This window comes from Hirundo rustica, chromosome Z, assembly GCF_015227805.2.
Source record: "Hirundo rustica isolate bHirRus1 chromosome Z, bHirRus1.pri.v3, whole genome shotgun sequence".
Lineage (NCBI taxonomy): Eukaryota > Metazoa > Chordata > Aves > Passeriformes > Hirundinidae > Hirundo > Hirundo rustica.
The window spans coordinates 13245267-13273052 of NC_053488.1; the positions used below are offsets into that span (position 1 = coordinate 13245267).

Sequence of the window (27786 nt, forward strand, 5' to 3'; positions counted from 1 at the left end):
TGTAAAACTGTATATATGAAAAACATACAATGAAGAATCATGTTTTACCCAGGGTTACCATTAGCATAGTTACTATAACCCTGTTATTATCTATTTTTAACTATATACTTGCAGTTTCCTGTAAATGATAACATGGAATTTTAGTCAGTCATTTAGAGTTTGTATAAAATAAGGAAACTAGAAAATGAGCGTATTCTTAGTCTGTAATTGCATTTTACTATAAGGTATATAGAATTAGTTTCATTTCTGAGTCTTCAAAACTCAATGCATATTTAATGATACAGACCTTTGCACAAGGTCTGTCAGCAGGGAGCCTTATCCTGACAGAAATCTACTCACACTTTTCCCCATCCTGAATCCCAAAGCAGGTTAGTAGAGCCTGAAAAATGAGTGGCAGAGAAGAGGAATGCTGAGAGATACCCTGATTCACAGCTACTTGCTTCTGCCTGTGAACAGGATAGCTCTTTCAGGTTTCCTTACTGATATCCAAGATTAAATATTTGGCACCTCCATTATCCATTCTAATTCCTTTAGTTGGAATATACTATGTGAATTTTATAATGTCCTAATTCTGTGCTAATTCTAGTTTTAATACAGTAATTAATTGTGGTTATCTCAGAAAAAAAAGCAGTTAATGCAGACCTAATCTTGCCTGTAGTAAGTGCAAGTGTACATTTACTATAATTGTCAATTAACATCTCTATTCATTTGGTACCTCTTCTCAGGAAAAAAAAAAAAAAATCAAGACAGCAGAGCACATAATCTCTTTCTGAACTGAATGCTTTCCTGTCTGTGACCATCTTCTGTTCTCCAGGGCACAGAAGCACTTGGTCATTTGTTAAATGGCAATAACCCTTACTCCATGCTTTTTATGGACAAATGGTTAGCTAGCTTTTACACCCTCAAAAAGACTAAATTTCTTATTTACTATAGTAGGGAGTTACAACAGACTTTGCCTTTAGCCCTTTTCCACGCCTAATTTTACACAGCTCAATAAGCAGAATTAAATTGTTTAAATAGCTTATTTCTGGACAGCTGGTTCAGTCTTATTCTTGCCAACCCATATTTTTCTCCAAAGGATTCCATGCATTTTACTTTATTATTTTTCATTGTTTGGGAGGGAAACAAATATCTCTCAGAAATTTTATTCTACAAGAAGGAATAAAGAAGAACATTAAAAAATTATATATTGTTATAATTTCTAGCAACTGGCTGAATTATCTTAAAGGTACAGCTATACAACTACCGGCAGCATCCAAAAAGCTCTGTAAAAGCCAGTGATGGGCATGAGAGACTTCACTGACCTTCCTCCAGATAGTCAAGGGAAAACAGGGCTTGCTAACAAATGGAAATCATCTGAAATCTGTGGAGGCTTTTCTCACCAATACCACTGGCAATGTGCAAGTTTGACTTTCAGGCACCACCAAAGTAAACAAGAGTGTGTTTGTAATCTGTTTTGCAAGATTTGCTGGGGGTTAATTTTTCTATAATCCCACTTCTTTCCACAGACCTGACTTCTTCCAGTCATTCTTCCCACTGAAGTGTCCTACAGCCAATTCCAGTTCTTCTTTCCCTGCTTTCAATCTGTTCTAAGGAATGAAACTCTCAAATATGCTTGCTGATCATGGCCACTTCAACATAACAGAACTCAATACTGATTTTTTACATTTATGTATTAGTCATTCTTGCAAATCAATCTTGACCTTCTGAGACTTCATAAAATTCTCTCTCTGACCTCTTCCAAGTGTCTACTCTGGTCTAAGGGCTCAGATTTTATTTCTGTTCCTTCTATGGAATTCTGTGAGACAAAGGATTTAAAAAAGCAGAATCCCACTGTTATATCTCACTCTATCCCAATTCTTGTTGCCATTTCTCTTAAAGGATTCAGAAACCACACTCTGTGCTGTTATAGTCTTGGATGGTAGCTTCCAGTCATTTGGGAACAGTATTACTGGAAATGTTTTCTGGGCTGGGAACAAGTTACAGTGGAGAGAGCTGTCAGAGCAATGGCATTTCAGGGTCAGCTGCCCATGTCCAAACAGATGGTGTCTTGTTTTCTCTTATTAAAAAATCTTCCATGCAGAAAGTAACAGTGTCAGATCTTGTCATGCTAATTTAGCCAAGTTCAAAGATAAAATATGTACTCCAAAAACACACAAGCTACATGGTCAAAGTGCAAAACACATATTTTGATCAATGTGCTCATTATGAGATAAGTAATTATATCACCAAATTTCCCTTTAGTTTTGATTGGATAAACACATCTAAGCTACTTAACTTGTTTGCTCTACATTTCCCGCTTGACCATCGATGAGGTATGCTGGGTAGCTGGAATTCAAGAGCTATATTTTCCTTTCAAGTCTGCCTAGCTGTAGAAGTGAGTGCATAAGATCTATGACAATTCAGTTTGATTACCAAGAAAACTTTTGAACAAAATATGCTTTACATGAAAGTCCGGTAGCCAGTGTCTTGATTCTATTGAAAAAAGTGATTTTAGTAGAAACATGAATTAGGTCTTCAAATCAAGTATAACATCTTTATAAAAATGAATATAGGCTTTTCTACTTTTTCTAAGACAAAGGGTACAGCCTTCCAGAGAGATAATGTTCTCACTATTGCTATAATCATAAAGATTATGCTGAGGATGCAAATATTATTTATGTCTTTTTAAGCAGATTTCTGCCTGTGACTTCAGAATGGGCAACCATTCCCATTATGTAGATCACCCATTGTGCAGAGGGTTCCTTTCTTATTTCCACTCACAATAATAGAACAGACTCTGGAAAATCTGTGATACAAAACAAATGGTGAAAACTTGACCTGTGGATTTCTAAGGTAAAGGTGAGATAAAAAATTGGGAAGGACCTATTTAATATCTGCTTCTATAAACATTGTCAGTAGACCTTTAGGATGTGCTTTAAATAAAAAAAGAGTTCCTAAGGATATGTTGCATAGAAAAATGTAGGTTTAATTATAACTTGTATTCACATGCCTGCATAGTTTAAATTGGCTCATATGAATAAAAGAATTACATTAGTGTGAACTGGTAACAGGCATTCAAACTCTCAGGCATATGTTACTACTTTGTCCTTTCTCTTAATGTCCTACCTAGATGAGACTAAAACCTGACACAAATGTATGTCCCATACCAAGACATTATTTCTTATTTATTTTTTGCATTTATTTTATTCTTTTTGCTGGAAAGCATATTACATTTCATTTAATACTCAGAAACTAAGTAAGTTAAAATGCAGAAAAACCTTTAAGCTCCGAGACTTTGTATCTGATGTTCATTATATCCTGCAAGAGATGAAATGGTCATCTACACATATTGCTGCAGTGCTTTGCCAAGCATATTTCTAATATATGCTATGTTTAGACTACAGGCAAAGTTTGGTTTTATGAGTTTGTTGACTACAAACTGACATCTTGAAAAGACATGAGTATTAAGGAAGACAAGGCTGAGGTATGTTAAGATGGGATAACATGTTCAGTATAAATATGAAACACAAGGTCATATGGAAACTATAACTTCTTTTGTTTCAGAATTAACTGTACCTTAATTTGCTTTGAGACTTTATAATTCCTCTCACCAATTCATATGTGCCATTATTGAATCTTCCTCCTTTAGAGTGAAGAGAGAGACTGATGAAGACAATAGTCACCCATGTTCCAGGGTCCTGCAGAGCTTTGTTTCATGACCTTCCTCTCCTTTGGACAGGCAGACCTGTGGGATGGGCACTACTAATCTTCAAACACAAGAGAGGCATTGCGTAGGTGATAAGATACATTTTCTTTTAGTAAAGCAATGACTTTTTTTTTCACACCTTAGTATGACTAGGATTAGAAAAGTTATGAATATAAGAATAATTTTCTGAGCCTGAATAAGAAAGTAGAAGGCTGTAAGAACTGGTTCCAAAACCAGTCCATTTTATAATTTGAAGGAGACTGAGTACTGTGTCTCTCATTTTTGGGGGGATAGATTTGGAGTACAAGTATAATTCTAGCCCAACAGAGCTCTCATCATGGAAACAAAGGAAAAAGCTACAAATGGACACATGTATTTGCATGTTAACACTTGAGTCTAACTGTACTGCTTCTATTTACATATTCATTCAGTAAAAAGGCAAAACAATCTGAACATGAGAGATAAATATTTGAACACTTTGTAAACAATATTAGAAACAAACGTACTACAAACTTTGAGCAAAACTGTATTAATGTATACATTTCTTAAAATGTACCACATTTAAGTCACAAAAATTGAAAGTTTCAATTGAAAGTTCATCCCAGAAAACCAGACATTGTGAGAAACAATACTAGATTTCCTAGGGCTTTCCTCCTTGCTGATTCTTAGCAGGGATATGAAGGTAAGGTACAACATCTAACACATCTAATGGAGTTTTCTACAGTGCCAAAAGCAATAGAGAGTTCAGCCTGATCAGAACTGTGAATTTATTTCTTTAAATCTTCACAAGACCACTATTTTCACAATAAAGAAATCAAGCAAAGGTGCAAATGCTTTCTTAAGTGTTTATGAGAAGAAACCTAAATCCCTAAGTCTAAGGCTTCCAAATTCCTCCGTTTCTTAAACACAGAAACCCTGCCACCAAGGCAGATATCTGTGGCCATTTAATCTTCAAATTCTGCTAACAGTTCAAACAAGGTTACCAGTTTAGGACTAGGACTCTTGATTTGATTTTTTGCTGCTGTGGGACCGTTTAGCCATGAAATTAAAAATGAATCTACAGCACTACCAACTTGAGCTGGGGTGACATAGAAATGAAAAAATATCATATGTAAATTCCAGCCTGCTTGGCAATATAATCTATTCAGATTTCCTTATGCAAATTTTTTTTTGCATAATTTTATCAACAGTAACAGTTTTGATGCACAGGAAGGAGTAAATAACCTGCATAAAATCAACTGTAATATTACAATCACTTTATTAATATCCCATAGATTTAAATTGATTATTCATTATAATTGTATTAAATTTATATCAGTGTAACTACCAGTGGGAAACTGGTTTCTACTTTTGACCTTGTTCCACCATTAACCTTTGCTTTTAAACTGCTTGTTGTTATTTTGCCAGTGAGGTTACCTAAAGGTCAGCCAAATATTTCAGGAAACAAGAAGAGGGAGAACAGGTGAAAAATCCTTTTCAAAATCTGTTTGCTTGTTTTCATATCCATGTGTTCTTTTACAGGGAAAAAAAAAAAAAAAAAATATATATATATATATATATATATATATATATATATTAAAAAAACCAAAGTACATGTGGCAACCAAAATGCCAGAAGGTAGCAAAGCATTAGAGCAAAGAGAAAGAGACTTTTGACTGAGATGTTTTGCTTCTCTCATAGCGTTCATTCACCTTTGGCTGTAGTATTGCTGCATGTTGACATTTGTCAATATGTCAGATAAAAAGCTGCAAATTGCTTCAAGCACTATTTACGCAGAGTACCTTCTCCCTTTCCCCGTGAGTTACATGAGTTTGATTAACAGCAGGCTCCAAGTCACTTACTGAAATCTGAGCTGCAAATAAAACTGCTGACTGCTCTTGGCATCTATTTAATATTCAAACTCTCCTAATGAAAACCTCATTCTTTCATTTCTCTGTCCAGCTCTTTTTTTTGTATTTATGCCCTTCTGGATATTTCTAGGAAATACTTTTGGTCACAATTGGCCACACACATTTATTGTTAAAATGTATACTTAGAAATGTATTACCATTAGACTGTTAAAATATTTTTTCCTATCAGTTTTCCAGCTGCTGAACAAGAGAACTCTTCTAACTGATCTTAACTTCCTATTTGGTCGTACATTTTGTCTGTTCCTGCCAGTGAAGTCAGAGATTGTTTTATCACATCATTTGTATTCTTGAACCAACCACAGTTTGTACTTCTAAGGCATCCAATTCTAAATTTCTAGCCATAATAAATAAAGGGATTTTGTAGTGTTGGGGAGCCTTTATATAACTGTATCAGAATACTGAGTCAAAGCAGTCCACATTTTTATGTGAGTATTTTTTCCTAAAGATTTTATTAAAGAGCAAGTATATGGTATTAACCTGAAGGTAAAAATCATGTTTTGCTTTCCTGCTAACTATCCTATGAGTAGCCAAGATGACAGTTTGTGCAGGTCTGCTGTAACAACTTTGTACCAATGGAAAAACTGATGTTGAGAAGTATGAGTAAGGTAGCCTCTTCCAGTACTTTCAAAGATAATAAATGCTTTGCTTCTCAGTTTTAATTAGAAGGGTAAAATATTGTGCCCCTCCCCCCTCCAGTAATTAATGTTCTCAAACGGAGCTATCAGGGCTCCTTCTATCAGTAAAACCTGGTGATTGTGCAATCACCTTCTTGCTAAGAATAAAAAAAATTATCACTTGCCTTTCCCCTATTAAAAATTGGGTAGGATCCAGAGATCAAGGTAAGAAAAAAACATACCATGCACTTTGTCCTCTTAATGAATGAAATTATTCTTATGTGGCAAAATGGTTTAGATTATCTGTCACTGATGCGCTACTGGATCTTTTTGTTTTAGGGCACCTTTTAATAGTAAAATACCCAGTTTTCTGGTAATTCAAGCCATAATGTGCCAACGCTATACCTGTGTACATCTACTGGATGAACAGCAGCACTGATTTCTACAGGACATCTACACAAGTATTATCTTGATAGAATCTGTTTAACTAATGAGACTGGAAATTAAAGCAATATGACTAAAAGATGTACTACAGTATGCCTGTCATTCAAGTTGTTTTTCAAAATAATGCTCACCGGACAATTTGTCATATATACAGCTGACTAGACAATTAAAAAAAAAAAAAAAGTACTAATTCCATTCAAATGTATTTGGAAATAGGCATATTTATTAGTGTTTACATTTTGAATTCCCATTTTGCTGACATCTGTTAAGTAGCAAACACATCTTTATGTCAAATCCTCTGTCAGAGTTTGCGAACTGCTAGTGCTACAAAAGCTTGAATTTGTCAGGTGCTACTCTTAGATTAAAATGTCCAAACTCATTAAATTGCACTGGATGATAAAATGTTGCACTCAGCACTTTTCAGGGTCAAAGTCTGAGTCCCAGATTGATTATTTTTCATACAAGTTTACAGAAAATTATTCTTGTGATAGGATTTCACTAAAGATAAACTTGTGCTTCTGTGCATAAGCTCACTTCCATTTTTGGAACCAGATTAATCACCTCACAGCCAACACATGATGTTTGCTCCATTTAAATACTCTGATCTTTCCTTCCTATCTTGACATATGAGTTCCTACTGACAAGCTTCTTCATGAAGATAACTAACACCCCATTAGGTATATATTCCAGTATGAAACGGAACTTAATTTTAGATGAAAGAAATCAGGACTTGCTAGAAAAAATCCCAGCAACACCATGGCTGCTATATAGGCTGGAAGGCAGATGTTACAGGACTTGTATTCTCCTTACATTCTGCTATTGTTCAATGTTAATCTCCCCTTTATGTAATAAAATTAATGGGCCATAAGACTATGCAATGGCCAAAGGAATAATGTGTTTACAGTGAACAGAATGACTAATACATAAATTTAAGCTTGGCTTCTCTCTTGATCAAGTTTGTGATATTATCAGTGTATACATGAGAATTTTTTTGATTTTTTTTTTAACTGATTTTGTGTTCAGATCATGATGTCTTGTTTATAAACTAGAAAGAAAATTGCATTTATAAAATAGAATAAACATTTTTCTTTGGATATATAAACACACTGCATCTTCATAATCAGATCTATCAGCTTCATATAAAACAGAGGGATCTTCTTTTTCTCCAGATGTGCATCAGTGCTAAGTAACTGAACTACATCTGAGAAATGTTATTATAACTCATGGCTACTTTCAGAAATTCTACTAGCTTTGATTGTGATGTCTGTCCATGTTCAAATATCCTTCCCATTATCTTCCAGTAGCTGAACTGAATCTTCCTTCTTGCAATGAAAGCCCATTACTTCTCTTCCTATCGCAGTATCATCTCTGAGCAACTTTCTACACAGAGATTATATTTTCTTCTCAATCAGCTATAGAGGAAAAAAGTCCCAATCCTTTCCTATCTTTCTCACAGGAAATAGTTCTGAAATATGCGCTTGTGCTTGATGTTCTCATTTCAGTCACCCTTCATTTAAAGAAGCATCAAAAGGCAGCAAGGCTCAAGAATGATGTGTTGCTGCTAAAAAAAAGAAGAAATAAAGCATTTTAAAGGTTAAGGGGAAAGCAATACAAAATGTTAAAAATCACACGTGGTAACAGAAGTATGATGAAATCAGAGTTTCTTGCAGCTCCTGTGTTAGATTATTGAGAGATCTACTTTAGCCAGCTCTGTAGTGGCTAAATTAGTCCTTACACTGTAGTTTCCCCCTGTCAAAAGGACATTTCAGGATCAAGAGGTGCCAGCAATTGCTGTGACTACATGGAAAACAGTCAAAGTGCTGAATAGCAGGAAGGGCGAAGTCTGTATCCCTCCTTCCACTCATTACCTATTAAAGTACTAGAATCAGTGAACTTTTAAATTATTGAAAAGAATAATAATAATAAAAAATCATTCATACCATCTAAATTAAACTTAATTTGCTACGCAGATGTATTTGGTATTGAATCCCAAAGTAAAGTAAGGACTGCCAAAGGAATCAATTTTTTTCTAGACTAGATGTATGAGGGAAAAGAACTGTCCATTGACAAGGTGTGTTTTGGGCAGGCAGGAGGGGAACATCTTACCAACACTCTTCGGATATAGTAACCGAGACCGTCCACAACAGGCCTTACAAAATTCAGAGCAGCAATTGTAATTTCCCTTCCCCCACCCCAGTTTACTAGATCGAGGCAAACTGCTTACCAATAGCCTTACAAATACTAATTCCCAGTTGCTCCTGGCTCCTCAATTACACCTCCTTTCTTCAGCTCCTTACCTACTCTCCTAGTTCTTTTAGCTACACTCTGTTTTTTCCCTTATTCTTTCACTTGATGCCTCATTTTTAGATTTCCTATTCCACTGCGATACACATGGAGGAGTTTCCTTCCATTTCTCCAGGTGTCAGGCATTCCTGCTAACACCACAAATTTGTGGTAAACTTCCAGGTTAGGATGTCATGTTGCAGTAGGAGACATGGGCGTTGCTTTCAGGAGTGCTTAGGGGAGTTATCACAGAATCACTTAGATCGGGAAAGAAACCTATGAGACCATCGAGTCCAATCTATGACCAAACACCACGATCTCAACTAGACCATGACACTAAGTGCCACGTCCCGTTTTTCCTTAAACACCTCCAGCGATGGTGACTCCTCAACCTCCCTGGGCAGCCCATTCTAGTATCTAATCACCCCTTCTGTGAAGGAATTCTTCCGGATGTCCAGCCTAAACCCCCACTGGCGTTGCTTAAGGCCATGTCCTCTCGCCCTGTCACTGGTTGCTTGGCTACAGTTTCCTTTCAGACAGCTGTAGAGAGCGGTAAGGTCACCCCCGAGCCTCCTTTTCTCCGGGCCTAACACCCCCAGATCCCTCAGGCACTCCTCCCGGGACCTGTGCTACAGCCCGTTCCCCAGCCCCGCTGCCCTTCTCTGCAACCCGTCAGCCTGCGAGACCACACGGGCCCGGCAGCCGCGGCGCTCCTACGCCTTTAAGGACGGCCGGGCCGCGCCCCCACGTGTGCGATCAGCTGACGGCGCGTCCCGCCCCGGCCCGCCCCTGCCCCGCTCCCTCCGCCGCGCGGTGCGGGCGGCAGCGCGGCTCTGACAGCGCCGCCGGGGCAGCGCCCGCCCGCGCCCCCCGCCCGCCCCCGGCGCGCCCGCCCGGCCCCGCCGCGCCGAGCGCCCCCGCGCCGCCGGCCCCGCCGCTGCCCCGCGCCGGCGCTGCTCCCGCCGGCCCAGCGCCGCTGTCAGCCGGGCGGGCGCCCGCGGCCCCTCCGGAGAGCTCGGCAGCGCGGCGCCCGGCGCCACCCCGGTACATGGATTACCTGGTAGGTTCCCGGCGGCGGCGGACCGTCGGACATCTTACTGAGCGGCTGGGGCGGCGTCCGCGGCGCGGCCGTGCGCGGTGGGCAGCCCGGGGCCAGGGGCAGCCCGGGGCCGGGGGCAGCCCGGGGCCGGGGGCAGCCCGGGGCCGGGGGCAGCCGGGTCCGGCCGCGCTGCCGCGCCCGGCTCGCCGGGCTCTTAACGGGCGATAAAGCGGCCGGGCCCCGCTCATTTGGCCGCTATTAGGTTGCTAAAGCCGTGACCCGGGTCGCTGTTTTTTTTCCTAAATACTGGAGCTTAGGGTACGCTTCAGTGAACTAAATTGCTACCGCGGGCGGGATCAGCCGAGCGCCCGGGCAGCTGGTATTCGGGGGTAGTGTTTATGGCTCTTTAATGAATATTGGCTTCATTCGTCTGTGAAAGATCGTATCGCGGGCGTGCACCTCAGCTGGGGTCGTGGCCGGTGTTTGCGCTCGCCCACGCACCCTCGGCGAGCAAAAACCCTGTGCACGGCTGGCTAAGGAGCAGGGGGCTTTGTTTTAGTATGGTACCTGCTTACCTGGTCTTTTCAGCCTAGCGGTGGAGGGGCGTAACGAGCACATCCCATCGCTCCAGTCCTTTTGGCATCCCATTGCTCCAGTCTTTTTGCTTCGAGCCCTGTGCTGTGAACTGCTGCCCGCTCCTTCGCCGTGAAGCGCTGCGAAGCGTCAGCTGGGGCAATGAAGAGCAGGCGTCTTCTGGCCATCCCTGTTCGTGGTTGGCGTCAAGAGCGACCAGGAAGTATTTGGGGTCATAATCTTCACTCTGTCATTCATGCTTTTTCACACGGGGTGCTCACGGGTGTAGGCTTTTGAGAGAGGCTCATCAAATGTAACAGAATCTCTGGAGATGCTCTTTTTAATGAGCGGAATATTTTTCATGCTGAGATAAGAGCTGCATGCAGCGTCTGGCTTTTCCTTTTCTGGCAGCTTACTAAACCAGAAATACATTAAATTCATACTTTAGTGTTCTTGTGTCCATGTAGCTAAGATTTTTTTTTGTTGAGCCTCACACTCCCCAAAAATGTTTTAGGCTTTCCTCTCTGATTTTGAGTACTACAGAGAGACACTAGCAAATGAGTCCTGTGTGGTAGAAATGGTAGGCAGACTTCTCTTTAAGAACCTGGTTAATGAAATACTGATGATAAACTTGCTGGGTATCAAGTGCAGCCTAATAGCTCCTTGAGAGCCTGGAGCTGTTTCTTGGATTTTTTTCCTTTATAAACATATGTCCAGATGAAACTGGCCATTCTGTACTTTTTGAAATGCTTGCATTAACCTTTGTAACTGCTACAGGCTGTTGTGTGGAAGGCCAACCACTCTGAGAACAATAAATTTAATAAGCCTTGCAAACCGAGAGCATGTTTTTGTATTAACTAAAGGGGGGAGGGGATTAAACAGCTCTACCTTTTTTTTTTCCCCCTCCTTTTTTTTTTTTTCCCCTCTTCACCTGACTCTTATTCTCCAGCTGATCCTTTTCCTCTTTTTTTGTTGTGTGGCCTTCTTTGGTGTCAGTTCTAAAAACTCTCACTGATCATGAGGTTCAGGCACCTCAGAAAGTCTGCTCTTACAAAAAAAAAAAAACACAACCCCAAAACACCCAAAAGAAAAAAAAAGAAAGTGAGATTGGTAACTAGTTGTGTACAGCTACTTTCAGCTTGTCACAGTCTGCCCTGCTGTAAAGGTGGGCCTACTCTTTATCTATGCAAGACTTGAAGTTATAGTGTGAATGTTAACCTATGGCTCTAGAACAATTATCTCATTATTTCCATAGCAAAAAGAGGAATTTTGTGTTTTGTGCATGTTAGGGGATTTTGTATTTTGTGCGTTTATGTTGAGTTCCTACATATACATGGGCATGAAAACACAAACAGAAGGTCCCTTTGTGGTTTCTCATGTTGGGCACCTGTGTTGCAGCCTGCGGGCAGTGAGGTTTTCTCTTGTGCTTGCAGTGTGAGGCAGGGAGCAAAGGACAAATTGTTTCTGCTTGCAGTAATGCTGAGACAGAGTATTTGACAGAGTTTTGGTTTTCAGTGGGGCTGAGTGAGGGAGCTTAGTGGAAGGAGGTGAGGGCAGATGAGGTCAGGTTTGCAGCATGGACTCAGGAGTCAGTCCATCTCCACAAGGAGCCTGCCCTCAGCCAGCTCTTCCCAAACTTGCATTGGAAGGTTCTTTTCCTGGTTTTAGCTTGATAGGACCGAGATTGATGGAGACACTTTTTCTCCATTGAGAAGCAGATCCCAAGAAATACTGAACATCTGAAGCGCTTTCCAATATCATCAGGTTATTGAAAGCATTCAAAACCTTCTCAGAGTGAAGTCAGTTGGAGCCAGCTTGGACTGAAACTTTTATGGGTGGATACCCACAATCTGAATAGGCCTCCCATACACAGAGTGTGATCCTTGATCAATGGCTAATGCCACTTGAAAATTAATTGGTACTAAAAGGGTGTCTTCTAAAAGAGTGTGCTCTTGTCTGTTTTTGCAGTTTTACGTTGTAACAAGGAGGTATCACTGGCTTCTCTACCTTTGACAGCTAGAAGAGGCTCTTCAGCCCAGTGCCTCTTTTCGCATTGAAATAATTATGAGGTTAAGAATGGTGTGGTGTTCTTTTCTTAAAAAGGTTACTTTTTTAAAAATCAACACAGCTAAAGCAAATCCAGCCTCTTAAACAGAATACGTCTTCACTCAGAGACACCTTTTACCTGTACATGTTGTTCTTGTATTTAGTTAACGCTTTTAAAACATACTGTGTGAACACAGCTGCATCAATGTAGGTTTGTAGCTTTTGTGACTACACAATCCAGGTTACTGCGTGCAACCTTCTTCGGCTTCATTCTTGCTACGTCGTGTCTGGATGGATTTTAGTGTATTCAGAGACTCGTGTTGGCCTCTGTTCAGTAGATTATGCTTAATTTAAAGAGTTGTGCCATGATGCATCTTGTGAAAAGCATGGCATGCGACCAGTCTTACAGTTTTTGCTTGGAGAACTTGCAAGGAAACAATAAAAATACTCTGGTTTTTCTTATGTGCTACAATTACAATGCAGATTTTAAGCTCTTGAGGAGAATTCCACAATACACTTCTTCAGTGGCATCCTGTGCACTATCTTCCATGCTTTTGTTCAGTGTATCAGCCTGATGTGTATAGAATTTTTAAAAACCGCTTGAGAAAGTGATGTAGAAATTTGAATCTGTCACTTCACAAAAGAAAGGTGTTATATTGGCCTAAGAGGTTGATTTAAAAAAAAATTAATAAGCTGTTTGATTTTGTATTTTAAGCATTTTTATTATGATAGCTTATCCCTAAATTATATTCCTAGATACTGTGTACCGTCTTAGTTGTATATAAAAAAATATTTCTTGGGTGGGTATTGAAGAGCATATTCTGACCCAAAATGGAAGGTAGCTCTTGAACAATCAACTGCTTCAGCTTTAGTAATTTTTTTAATTTTTATTTTTATTTTTCCCCCTTTTCTGAAAAGTTGAACAGGAGCACGGGTTCTGCAATGTCAAGAGAGTGCACAGTCCTATGTGCTAGAATCCCTGTTGCTTTGTTGGGAATTAGTTTCTTTTCACCAATTTTGGGTGTGTTTTTTCTGTTCTTTGTACACTTGTTAGCAGATACCAACTATTTTATTTCTGTGTGTGTGCACATGAGACCTGAAATTTGGTAAGTCTTTGAGTAAATTGAACTAAATTTTCAAATTTTAGATGAATATATGAATAAGCCTTAAAGTGACTTAGGAGTTTCTACTTGGTTTCTGAGCAGTTTGACCTTACATTCTAGATAGTTTGTGTAGTGTTCAGACAAACTCTTGGGTGGGAAAAGCTGCATATACCAAACTGATGTTCTTAAGTTGTTAAGTGATCCTAAAAAAAACAAAAACAAAAAACCACCCAACCAAACAAAAAAAACCCAACAACAAAAAACCCCCAACAGTTTCTGAGCAACTATTCTTTCTTGGGCCGCTTAGTTTCAGAGTTTCAGACCTTTCTGTTAAATAGTTAGACTCCTTAATTTAACAGGTTAGATTCAGAAAGTGCCAATATGTGATAGATCAAGATCACTTAGAGATTCTTGTATACTTCAGATCCTGTCTTCCCATTGCTGATTCCAGTTCCATTGTTTGGTATTTGTAGGTCATAGAAAACTTTTTATTTTATACCATAAATGAGTTATAGAGGCATATGTTTGAAGGTAAGAGTTTTACTTCACTGAAACTTTGTACACCTGTAGATGCTGTCCTTTGAATAAGGAAAAATGAGTAAAGGTCCATACTAGCAATTCTGTATTTTTCTTCTGTGACGCGTGTGACTTTGATGCATTGCCTGCAATGTGAGCAGCCACAGTCTATACGTAGGGCTGTGTCCTCTTACCATATGCTTAACACCCCTCTCATATGAATTCTGTCTTTTGTCATGTCACAGTAGGGATTATTTGGGCTCTGTGTTGGCTGGTCTATGAGCTGTAAGAGCCATGAAAATTTACACTGTCTGTAGAGCACAAGAGCTTTTATTTTATTATCCTCCCTTCAGTTTGGGAAGTTGATTAGACACAAGGATGAAGGGTCTGACAAAAACTGTTGTTTCAAAATAAGGATCTAACTGAATGCAGGAAAGAAAAAAACAGCTGTAAGGGTGCATACAACTGTATTAGTGTTTGGATCAGATGTGAATCTTTTAACTGAGGAATGTAATGCTTATAGGTGTAGGTTGGCATTGCAGAGCGATTACAGATGACATGAACTTAATATTTTTCAAATGAAACCACATGGAAAGATTTACTTCACTAATGGGTTTTTACACCACAGGCCTAGATCAGAACTAGTGTCTGAAGTATGTAGTAAGAATATGGTCTTCTGTTCCATCTCTTACTATGTACCACCACACCATGTTTCTCTGCAGTGTTCTGCTCCTGAATTCTTCAGTCAGACCTCCAAGCCTGAGGCAACATGGTGGTGAATTTCACAAAAGGTTAGAAATGCAAGCTTTTGATAAGTGAGAATATCTGCATTTAGTAAGGACAAAATATTCCTTCTAATACCACATGCTGATTAACATTTTTGGCTTGTTGTCAGTATCATCAGCTCATGTTTTTTAATACTGCCAGCTTGTTATGTTTATTCTCTTAAACTGAGTTGTGAAGTTCTGTGATTATGTGAGGATATTAACTCTCCATTAATAAAAGAAGCATTTTTAATTTAGTTTAAAACCACAAATGTGAGCCCAAAAAGCTGTAGAGCCCTACAAAATAAACCCCCACAACAGTATTTAAAATTTTGTACTTCTTTGTGTTTTGGCTCATACTGTTCATACTGCAGTATGTTGGTTTTGCTGTTTTTCACTGTATGTGCAGCATAACTTTCTGAAGTGCAAACTGTCTAACTGTCACTATAAAGAAGCCCTTGAGGACATAAGTAGGGTACTTTCAATCTAATAAAAGATGGCTCATCTCATGCCAGAGCTCTTCAGCATGCAGAATTTATTTTTTCTCTCTGGCAACCTGGTGAGGTGACTAAATTAATTGCCACTGATTGTGTAAGTAAGCTCCTTCTATCTGAGGAAGAGACACAAAACAGGAAATGTAGCTGACATGCTCTTACGCTAGATAAAGTCCTGCCCTAGAGCTTTGTTGCTTATAAGAACAAACAGTAGGAAGAACATGAGTCTTTGATGCTCTGCTGTATGTTTTGGTGGAGCAACAGAAGAAAAATTTGTTCACAGGACCCACATTAGCTTTTGGCATTGGAGAGTCTGAGTAAGCAAGATGGCATCCAAGATCCACTAGGAACTGTTGATATGGGGAAAGAAAGTTTGCACATTTCTTTTATTTGTTATGACTTGGAGCTTTTGTATTGAAGAAACATCTGTTTTCCACATTTTATTAGCTTTTACAATTGCCTAGTCTTCCTTTATATAGTTTTGACTCTAATAGAGGTAAAAAACTTAAAAGCAATTAAGAATGAAGTGATAATTTTGTTATCTGTAATACAAATTTCATGAGAAATACAAATGAGCATTGAGAGCATGGCTCTGGCAGTGAATAAGAGAAGTAAATCAGAGATTATGAGGGAGTTTCATGTTGTGTTTAGTTGTATAAACTGCACATGCTTTGTATGGGTTGATGCAGAGACAAATATTAAGAAAACATGTTGAACCCAGGGGAAAAAAAATCATAGTACCTCTTTTGATATTCATAATAAAGTGGCAGATGAAATTCAGTGTTGATGTATGCAAAGCTGCATATATTTATAGAAGAAGTCACATGGCAGTACAGATGCATGGATAGGCCCTAAAATACCATCAACGCTCAGGGAAGGGAATAAGGATCCTTCTTTAAAATGTCATCTCAGCCCAGACATCTGTCAACAAATTTAGAGTATTAAGAAGGAAAAAGATGGAAGGATCTCATTTTTGCACTGCTTAAATGTAAGGTTTGCTCTTGTCTTACATGCTACATTTCTGGTTGCATCATCGCAGGAAGAGTATAGAACAACCAAAGAAAATACAGAGAAAGATGGTGTGGTAATTGAAAAAAAGCAATTGCTTCCATACAAGCAGGGATAAGTCGTTACAGCGCTCCAGTCTGAAGGAGAGACAGCTGACTGGTATGAGGAGGCAATATTCTAGATGTCTTTGAAATCAGAGAGAGGGTAACTAGGCAATAAGCAATTTTTTCCTTATAGAAGAACTCACTAACAGTTATAATCCAGGAACTGTGTTTCCACATGAGTGTAGTTGAATTCTCACATGTGCATTAATATTAGGGAGGTCAAAATGAGTAGAGCAGGAATTTGTACAGTGTCTTCAAAGACAGGTCCATTGTGGGTGGGTATTAAATATGATGTTCAGATGTGATGGTAGGAAATCCTGAGGTGATTACTGGAGCATGAGGATAGGTCCATGAGGTATGATTCCCTGGACATCCTGATGCTTTGCTGTGGACTGAAGACATCCATTATTCCTCCTCACTGGGAGAACAGCTAGAATCAGTTCTGAAACAGGAAATTGCAGTTAGAAAATTGAGATATTCTGATTGGTATTCAGGAGTGCTCTCCAGCATAATCAGAATTGCATTAACTGCATGGAAGGTGAGACTTTTTAATTCAGAAGTATTTGTGAAGATACTTAATCTGCTCCAGGGGCACATAGCTAATAGATTCCTTCTGCTTGGAGGTGCTGTCTTGATGTATGAGGAAGGGCTATTGGCTTTCCAAAATCTGTGTTTTAACAAATTTATGACTTTGTATGTAAGGGCCACAACACTGAATGAACCTGAAACTTTATACACAACCTGTGTAAGAGAGATGATGCACTCTACAATGAGTGATCTCTTTTTGCAGTGCTTTCTTCTTGCCTAGAAACTTACATAATTTCAGCTTTCATCAAGACTGGAGAAAAGGTCCAGAATTCTTGAGAAATGTCTATGCTGTTCTTGCAGCTATTAATTTTCTGCTGGCTGATCTGCATCTTTCACTGCCTGAGCCACTGCAGTGCTGGAAACAGTAATGGAAAACTGTTCTACTGAGAATATTGCCTAAAAGAGAGGAGAGCATTGTTCTCTGGTGCATCCACTTGATTACTTTTTATGATGACAAGAGAGTCCTTGGATCTAATCCTATTTCCTGTTCACATATCATTGCTTTTCCATCAACATCAGGTTTCTTCTAGTCTCTAAACTGAGATTTATTTTTCTAATGATTATGTACAAGAAGGGTGGTATTTTAGAAATCTAATTATTCAGCAATAAAGGAGAACATGAAAATACTTTCTGTGTCTTTTATCCCTGAGAACAGTATTAAAAAGAATTCAGGGAGTTTAAATTAGAAATGTTATTAAATGGAATGTGCTAGAGGGCTGTGACATCTTGTGCAGAAAGGGGAGCCTTGGAGTTGCTAGTTGGAGTTCAGTACACACGGTTAGCAAACAGCAGTTCTGGTCAAAGTTCCTGCTACTTTTACTGTAATGTTGTTGTGTATGCTTTTGGGTATCCACATGTTCCTTAAAACACATAAGCACTGAGAATTTGTTTCAGGCTCTGTACATAAAGGTACCTTAAAACCTGCATATTTTGTACACTTGTATTGCTAATTTTTGCAATTTTATACACTAAAAAAGATGCAGGTGAGAATAGAGATGGAAAAAATTTGCCTGGAAGATCCAGCAATTCAAAGTGATTACTGGGTTGTTTCACTTCAGTATAAATGAGCAAAAGTGTGCCTTGATCTTAGGGGTATTAAAGAAACATATTACCAGAAAAAAGTCTTTAATATCTTCCTTTTTTCATGTAAATGTCTGTTTTTGTGGTGTTGCAGCTATATTCGGTGCTGTGATTTATTTGGGATTATGTCACAGCAAGTGGAGGTTGAGGTGAGTATTTGTGCTGGGTGGCAGAATTGAACTGCTCTTGCAGTTCTGTCAGGTGTTGAGACTTTTGCTTCTCTTCTGAGAACTTGATTAGGATTGCCCTCCCCTTTGGCCCACCAAGGTTCTTGAGGCTAGTGTTTTCAACTCGGTGCTTGCTTTGAAGTCATCAGTTGCAGAACATGCTCTAATTAATCTTTTCAAAATCCGGTCTCTTGTAAATATTATGAGTAGGGATTAATCTTGTATTTGCTGACATAATGGATATTATTTAAAACAACGGCTTTGTGAGTTGCAGGCTGTGTGCCTGTGTCAGAGCTGAATGAGATTTTCTTTTTTTTTTTTTTTTTTTTTTTAACACTGAATGCTGAAATTGGTTTTTACTGATAGCTGAATACTTGAAGAAATGGACAAAGCAGATGCTTGTTGTGAATTGACTGTTGCACAGCTTCAGGGCAGTCATCTAAGTCATTATAAACAAGATCTAAGTAATTTTTACAAGGTATGATTAAAAGAACAAAGTCTTGTGTGAATAGGAAGGTTAGCCATGGGCTTGCTTTCCAGTGGGAGAAATTATTTAATGTTTGTCAGCTAACCCTTGGCCTTGGCCTAGGCAGAAGGGTGCTTTTTGGCAGAGATGCATGCATATATTGTTTGACATATTTGATCTGATGACTCTGTTTTTCACTTTAGATGTGTGAAGTCACTTCTGTGAAGACCTAGTCTTTGTAGAATTGTGTCAAACAAGGTATCTTTCTTTCATAGTATTTGTAGGTATATTTTTACATTATTTTTCTTTTATTTTCATGCTTACCGTGTAAAATCCTTTCAGAAAGCAACAATAAACTGTAAGTAAATTACATGCAAAAGTTCCACCAATTGTTTTGTTGCCCAATTGTATGGTCCCAAGTGAGTTGCACAACCAAAGTAATGAAAGAGATGACAAGCATCAAGAAAAAACTCTCCATTGCAGCAGCAGATTATCAGCTATATCTGCTTCAGTGCACGGAGTGATAGTATGAAGGATAGTATCATTAATCTTTTAATTATTTAAATCAATTCCTGACACTTTTTCAAGGATTAAACTGAAATACTACTGGGGAGGCAATGTAAATTTTCAGCAGGAAGGATAGATGAATATAATAAATATTAATAGTAACGCTGGGTTTAATGAACCTTTTTTACCACAATAGAGTGTAGTTTATAAGCATTATATTGGAGTCCTGAAGAAGGGATTATTTTACTATTTCACTGGGAAATGCATGAGTGAAATATTCATTGGTACTGTATGTGACAGAATTCATGCCTTAAAATAATAGCCTGTGGTTTCAGAATGTTACCAGTAGCAAACCCAACAAGAGATGAGTAAGGTAACATCAGATGAAGGTTGTTTTATTCTAGTGAAGCAAGGATCTACAGGAGCTTGCTAGAGAATTTGAACTGCAGATGAGTTTTCCCACTAATGTACAGTCTGAAAGTACTGAACAAAAATTAAAAGAAGAAAACAACTTATAATGCTGTGCTTGTCTAGAATAAAAGCAAACTGTATACTTGATGAAGCTGTAATGGTTTGCTGCTGCTGCTGCGTGTTTACTTCTCTCGCAAGTTGAAGTAATAATTTACTTAGTATATAAAATTGTGTCTGGCAGCAACATACATTCTGCCGGGATACTGAAAAATGCAAATGTGTTACCCGGTGTTTAAGTGTGGGCTTAAATTGCCACAGACCAAGGTTAAACATTAGGAAACTTTTCTAGTAGGGAGGGTAATGAAGCACTGGACTAAATTGCTTGGGGAAGTCATCCATCCCTGAACCTTTGGAACAAGGTCTGCAAATACTGTCAGGAGGGGTATGGTTTATGACCCCCACCCCACCACTCTAACTGTAGGATTTCTTGAAGTCAGTTCCTGTTTCTCTGTCACTATTTCTTTCTGAGAGAAGCTCAGAGCACAAGAGATAGACTTGGATGTTTGGTTTTACAGCCAAAAAACCCCCCAACAAACCCTCCTTAAATTGAAATAGTGTTTTGAATCAGCATTTCCTTGACATTATTAACACGCTAGATTACTTCCATAAGAAAAGAAAATCAACTGGGCTGTTGAAGTTTACTTTAGGGTTTTTGTGCTGTGCTTTTTGACTTCCAGACAGTTCAGTGAAATACTGTTTGTTTAAAATTTAGATGCAACACTTAACAGCAAAAGAAAAATGCTGCTACACATTTTTTATTACTTATAATTAATAAAATCTGTTCTTTTGATTTTTTTAATCACAATGCTAATTAAAAGGGTATTTAAATTAAAGGTGTGGTGATATTTTATTTTATTTTTTTATTTTTTGGAGGGAGGAAAAAATTAGAAAGCAGATGATGAAAAGATGTTTTGACTGGTGTGTTTGAAGCCTGTATCATCCAGCACGTTATCTTAGATAATATGTGAACTTGTTGAACATGTAATAAAAATGTTCCACTTGAAGGCTTTAAGTTTTGTCTTTCAAATACCTTGTATAAAGTAATTCCTCAATTACTCTTCTGAATAAATAATTGTAAGCTTAGTTTATTTTATCTAGTTGTATAGGAAATGTGGCAAACATACAATAGTTTTTATTTTTGTGTTGGAGAGCTGAATTTATTTCCTCGCTTTTTTGTGCTAATTAAAGAAGGTGTTTTTCATCTGTTTCATCAGAAATTCGTAGTCCATCCTCAGCCTCTCTGGGTGACTTCAGAAGACATAGAATTGTGGCATCACAGCAGATTGGAAGTTGAGCAAGTTGAGGGTAAAAACTTTTTAATATGATTATTTCCAGCCATAAGAACAAATTAAATTAAATGTTCTATTTTCATGTTCTACTTTGAAGATGAAAATATCAGAAAGCTAAAGGAATAAGGCTCTAGAAATGTACAAACATTAAATTTTATGCATTATTCTGGTACATAGAGGAAGACAGTGATGGTAGAGAAAAACTGTAACAGATAAACACAGAACCTTTTTAGAGCTCACTAAGAGGCTAAAAAGCACTCCATTAATATGATTCTTGCAGATTGTTTTAAAATCAGAGTAGATAAAAATAAGTGATACTGAAAACTTACATGTAAATCATATATGTTGCGTACAGGCATTTTGGGGATCATTAGGTGATTTGAGACCTATAATGAAATACTGAACTAGTAAGTGTGAAGGTATTGACGCCTCTACACTTAGCTGCCTCTGTATGAAAGGTAGTAAGTATCTGTATAACCTGAATTTATATGGCATTTTTCTCAGGTTGTTTAATACAACCTTCAAGAAGATGTTTCTTTCAGGGGAGAGGGGAGAGATGGGAAGAAAAGTAGTTCTTAATAAATGGTGTTCTTGATAATGTCTTTATTTTAATTCCTTTAGACTATGTCTGAATGTATCCAGCTCTCATTTGCTGTTTGTAGAATTGGCATTTACACGGTAAGGCAATGTTCTAACTAAGTTGTTTTTGGTGTTTTTTTTTTTTTTTTAGTGTTAATGCCATTTGAGTGGAAAGGAGTTACTTAAGTTTTTTAGGACTGGATTTAAGTAATGCAGATAGCAAAAGGGATTTGTCATGCTAGTTTGCATAAACGGACTACAGTAGATTTTTGTCCTGTCAAAAATTTACTAAAACCAGAAGAGAAAAAGTATCCTCCACTTCAGTTAAAAAAAGGTAAAGAAAAATTCAGCAAGCCTCTTGAGGTGTAAGAAGATTTAGAATTCATGTGCATCAGCTGCTGAGACTTCTTGCATAATGTAATTGCTGGGGAGTTTATATACATTTGCCATTAAATATCTATGATGTTTGAGTAATGTCACATATTGAAACATGCTAGCTAAATGCACATATTGTAAGTTTTGTCTGGAGAGCCTTAACATTTTGGAAATGCTGTTAAACTTACCAAACCTTATATAAAGGGAAAAAAGTTTACTTCAAGTATGTGTTCCAAATATGCTAGCATTTTTCTTTTCTGCTCCCAGTTGTTCTAATTAATAATTAGAGCAGGTAGATGCATGGGTTTTTGTAGAAATTAATTTTAATGAATTCATTACAATAAAATAGTGTAAACAGTGTAAACTTGGTTGCTCAAATCATGCTTCATCTCTTGGAGCTTCTGAAATGGGAATGCTGCTCCTTCTGTTAACACTTTCAGGAGGAAGCGTGGAACATACCACTTCATATGGTCAAAAGTATAGGTGAATTTTGAACAACAGTGATGAGGGCTATGTGCTGTCAATAAGTCTTACTTGAGGACAGAATCTGAAAGCTTAACACTTTCTTTTGTTCACAGAATTTGGTTCCAGGTGGTGTTTAATATCTTCTTGAGGTTTTCTCCTATGACATTTGCCTGCTTTCTGTTTTCAACATCTAAAAGTCTTTTTAATGGTGGAAGAGTGAAAGGCATATTTCCTTATGGAATTAAAATTTTTTAGGAAGACTTCCTGTCCAAAAATTCCGGTGTGATAAGAGTACGCTGTCTTAAGGATCAGAGTGGGTTACAGGTTTCAATGGCTGCAAAGTGCTCAAATGGTCTGCCAGTTCTTTAGAAGGCTAGAGTAAGCTGTTCAAATTAATTTGAGGGTATATCCAAGTTCAAATGCATGTGTATTGCAGGGTATGGGTATGAGCAGGTAAAACATACAGCAAAGTACATCCTCTGGCAGCAATTGGTTTCCATTTTAGTTTAAAATGGGTCAGGTGTTGTTTGTATACTGGAGTGCCCTGCTAAGTTGTAGTAGCTGTAGTTATAGCCATAGTTGTATAACTGGTATCTCACTCATCTTTTGGGCAGCAAAATACTTAATTTTATCAAACGTTATAAGTTGAAAAATAAAAAGAGCTCGCTTCGTTCATTAAAATGCTGAAAGGAATTGATCTCATTGCCTGCTGGTACTTAAGAGGGGATAGTGAGGAAGATGATAACTCGGCTTCAGAGCATCTGAAGATGCAGTGTTGTGGCCCCAGTGTACAGGGCAGTGCATGGGTCCCATGTAAAGTGCATTTGAAGGTTAAAATTGTTCCTTTAGGAAAATGATAGTTGCAGAGAGTACATAAAAATGCCTGTCATTGGAAAGGTGAGTTTGAGATGATCTGACTGGAGGGCTGATTTGGACAGCTTTGGATCGTAGTAAACAGAGACCTGCTGAAGTGAGAGCTTTGCAGAAATAGAGTGTGATAGTTTCTGCCTCTGCACCATACCCTGCTTGTGCTTGTAACTCTGTCACTGGATTTGTTGCTCAGGTATGTCAGCAGTCTGGTGTTGTGTGCTCCATGCTAATGTCACAAAGCAAACCACAAAACTCCAGATCATATTTCCCTTCTAATTAGTTCCTTGGGTCTTGTGCTTTCTGCCGCATGCTGTTTTGCGGATTCAATCAATTTTCTGTTTGCTAGCTGATTGATTTCTATCCAAAATCTAAGCAGTCTCTCAGATGCCAGTTCTTAGCAGCACCATGTGTTCAGCTTGTACGGAGTTACTCGGACACTTCCTGTTCTGCATGTCCTCGTGGTACAGTGCTGCAAGTAAGGCTCTTAGTCCTTTGGACTACAGACATCTCAACTGTCAGTCTGTTATCAAGCTGCTTATCAGTAACACTCTAAAGCACACATGATATTAACTGTACTACACCATTAAGTAGGCTTCCTGTTTTTATGGCACATACAGATTATGAGATGGAGTTTGTATAGTGATCTATGGCAAAACAGCCTGTGCTGCCTTCAGCTAGGAGAAAACCTACAAGAATACAGGGGCAGATGTAATGCCTGTCTCAGGTGAACTAACAAGATTACTTTAAAGTGTACACCCTTGAAGGGAGGAGGAGCAAAGCAGAGGTGGTTAATATAAAAAACTGAAGTATTTGTAGGGATCTGAAAGTGATAGATGTTTCCTTCTAAAAGGAAAACATAAAATCTTAGGGAAACTTCTGGGATTAAGAAATCGACCAACTAATGAAAATAAAACTCAATGTGTTTCACATGGCTAGTAGCCTCTCTCAAAGTACCAGCTTTTCAGGTACATGTTTCTGCTTCTTCCACAATACTAATATTTGATACATAATACTATTTGATATTAGTATCTGGTGCAGATCAGATCAGTATACTGATCTGATCTGCATCAGATGTATCAATTGGATGTGTGGGAACAGGTAAATGAATGAATCTTTGTGACTGTGGAGACTGTAAGCACATCGCAGCTTGTAACAAAGGATATAATTTATTTCCTTTTTGTCTCTGATTTATTTTTTTTAATCAGGTTAAGATCCTATTAAAATAATGATGGATAATTCTACCTACAGGAACCTCAGAGGGAAAATAATCCATTTTTTTTTGTCTTGTAAAACAGTTTTTATGGTAGGACACTTGCCACCTTTATACATACTTAGGACTCCATCCTGGAAACAGAGCGCATGACAGTGTGCCTACACATACACTCTGTGCTATACTCTGTGCTAATCCTTGGGACATTTTTCTCTTCACCTGTTTGCATATAATTTTAAACTTTTTTCAGCAGAGGTAATAAGGCATTCTTTCTGTCCTAAACCTTTAAATGTGACTGCAGGAACATGCAAAATGCGATTTTCACATCACTTGTTGTTTTCGATAGAAAAACAAGGATGGCAGCCTCTGCAGGGGTGAGAACGATGCAAAAATACCTAAGGAGGCCTAATGGAAGCACAGTCTTTTACTGATGTTTATTAGAAGGAAAAGTATTGGAAAAGGGGAGGACTGACTTTTTAGGAAACTAAAAAGTCAGCTTTTCTTGGTTTCAAAATATGTCATCAGTAGATAAATAATTTTGTTTCAAAGCAACACAAGGAAAACAAAATTGCTCCCTGTAGCTCTTTCTGCTTTCAAATGCTGGGTGTGGCAAAAGCGGTGCTCTGTGGCAATATTGCATCAATGTTAGCGTCTTCTTCCTGAAGATCATGAGTAACTGATACTTTAGTTTTAGTAGCCTCTTGGCTTGAGTTTGCACAAGAAGTGGAAATAAATGACACATTTTTACAGCTTTGCTTGCTATAGTTTGTATATGGTAAGTATAGTAAATGATGCAAATGTGCTTTTAGTTTTCTGGTTTACTTTGGACTTATTGACATTTGTCGTTGTTTATAATTATAAATTCATGCCTTGAAATGGTTTGACTGGAATCAGCTGTTGTGCTAAGGAATATGTCTGATGTTAGAACAAAACAGAAATAACATTTACTCATGAAGTGGTGGAGAGAAGGCTCTTAAGAGAAACCAACTGAGCCAACAATGAAAGGCAGCCATGAAATAGGAGGTAATCATGGGAACATGTCTGGGAGGTTCCTGGAGCCAGCCTGTGACTTAGAGTGTGGAAAGCTTCCTATGAGACTCTTCCTCTCTCTGACATGGTTTCCCATTGGAAAATACTAAGTTAAAGTAATAACAGTGTTCATATAGCATATCCTGTCTACTCCTCCCTTTCCTATGTCATGTCCTTGACATGAGCAGCAAAACAAAAGCAAAAAAGTGCAGCAGGAAAAAGTCCTTTTATGTGCTACCCTTGGGGAAATGTGGATAATTCCATTCATGGTCACTGCTGATATTATGTGGATAGACTGTTGGAAAGGAAAGGTCTAAATGTTTTTAACTTCCAGCCTTAAATAAAAGGTTCTTGCTATCACCCCAGTCCTGGCAGTGACTTATATTGGGTGGGACTGTGCCTGCTTTGTTGTTGCACACCTGTAGTTGAGCTGCTTGAACCATACTAGTTGTGGTTTGTGTTGCTACCAACCTAAACAGGAGAAAGAGGGGCAAACTGTCCTGATGCATGTGAATGATAGATACATCATGGGTTTTGTATACTATGAGCTGAGATTCTCCTTTCCACTTTTCCTGAAATAAAGGAACAGTTGTAACACTTTTTCAAACGAGGAAAGAAAAGACAGGTGAAGGGGGAGAACATTAAGCCTGGTCCAGAAGTGTGGGTCAGAATACAATTCTCTTCCCTGTCTCTCCACAGAGTTAGTGCGTTAAAGGGAACTGTGCTGACACTGCTGAGAGTCTCTCTCTCATTGTGGCCAGAGCTCATGCTGCCTGCTCAAAGAGCTTAGCAGCTTGGTGCAGTCAATGCACCAACAACAAGCAACAGCATTGCTTCCCTGGGCTACTCAGTGATATACACTGGGTTTCCAGCTCTTTGAGAGCCTCTGACAATTAGTAATAGATTTCACTTGGAAAGGTATGGTTTGCCAAATTAGCCTGTTAATTTTTGTCAGAATCTCCGTTGGACAAACTTGCAAGTTGGAACAGAGCCTTGTCCTGGACTAGGGACTTTATGAATACAGGTTTTGTTCCATCTGATTTGTCTCTGCTCTCCATGGCTCCTTCCTGCTCTAGAGAACAGCAGTGTTGTTTCACAGGCCATTAGCTTTAAAGACAAGAGGAAAACCCCAGATCAGCATTACAAAAGTTTCCAATCTTTTCTGTTCAGACAAGGTGCTATTCAATTTGCATTTATCAAAGCTGTGGGGTTAGTTACCCTGTACATAAATGCTCTTTTGCTTCTTATCTTTGGAAGTCAGGATTCATAATCCTCACTCTTGCTGCCTGTCCAGAAAACAGTTGTGTAATGTCTTGTCAAAATGTGGTATTTTGCCTTCGTGGTCCTCCATATAGAAAATAAATTACTCTTGTTAGGCTCAAGTGATGCAATGAGTGATGGTATAAGCATGGAATTTTTCTGATGGCCTCTGCTGAGCATCGTTTTTTGGGGTCGTTTGCAAAGTAGCCTCTTTAATTGTATAAAAAAAAAATAATTATTTTAATTAAATGTAATAGGTTTAAAATGTAACTTGTAAATACATTTGCAAAGTAAATAAATTTGAAAAGTAAAAATATTCAAAATTCTGACAATCTCCTATGAAAAAAGTGTCCTGTTTCAAACCTAAGGTGCTCTGAGATTGTGGATTTTGAAAGAGCAAGGGAACATGTTGATTTTGTGGCAAACTGCAAATCTATTATTTCACTGTATCATTTGAATTATGGAGAGGGTGAAAAACTGGAAGTGGCTCTTCAGTGAAAGTGAATTTTTTCTTTCATCTTCTGTAATCCAGGGGTTGTGACCATGCGTAGCAATGAGATCTGCAAAAAATAAAATTGATTTGCAAAGATTCCTGACTGGGCAGTTCTAAGTTGTGATGAAAAGCGAGCTCCCTGTGATTATGCTCAAAGTTGCATGCCCTGCTGTCTTTGCTCATGCAATCACATCCTCTACCTTTTACAGCTGGATAAATAAGAATCTGATATGTGATCTGCAAGTGGAAATAGGGAGCAACAGTAATGTATATCACTCATAATATTTTGCATGTAGCTGCAAGGTTTTTCTAATTGTTTTGGGTTTTTTTAGTCATAGTCTTGCCAAAATC

The 27786-nt window shown here is 38.4% G+C and overlaps 1 protein-coding gene across 2 annotated transcripts in view; it reads left to right on the forward strand.

Moving 5' to 3' along the window:
* The first annotated feature begins 9910 nt into the window (after positions 1-9910).
* Positions 9911-27786, forward strand: part of ARL15 (ADP ribosylation factor like GTPase 15) — a 226440-nt gene continuing 208564 nt past the window's right edge. The window contains exons 1-4 of one of the 2 annotated variants that reach the window (XM_040090504.1): positions 9911-9999; positions 19091-19145; positions 21080-21170; positions 21776-21832. In XM_040090504.1, coding sequence (XP_039946438.1) covers positions 21779-21832 — 54 coding nt within the window. In that variant the 5' untranslated portion in view covers positions 9911-9999; positions 19091-19145; positions 21080-21170; positions 21776-21778. The remainder of the gene's footprint in view (positions 10000-19090; positions 19146-21079; positions 21171-21775; positions 21833-27786) is intronic. The other variant, XM_040090507.1, reaches the window with a different exon arrangement.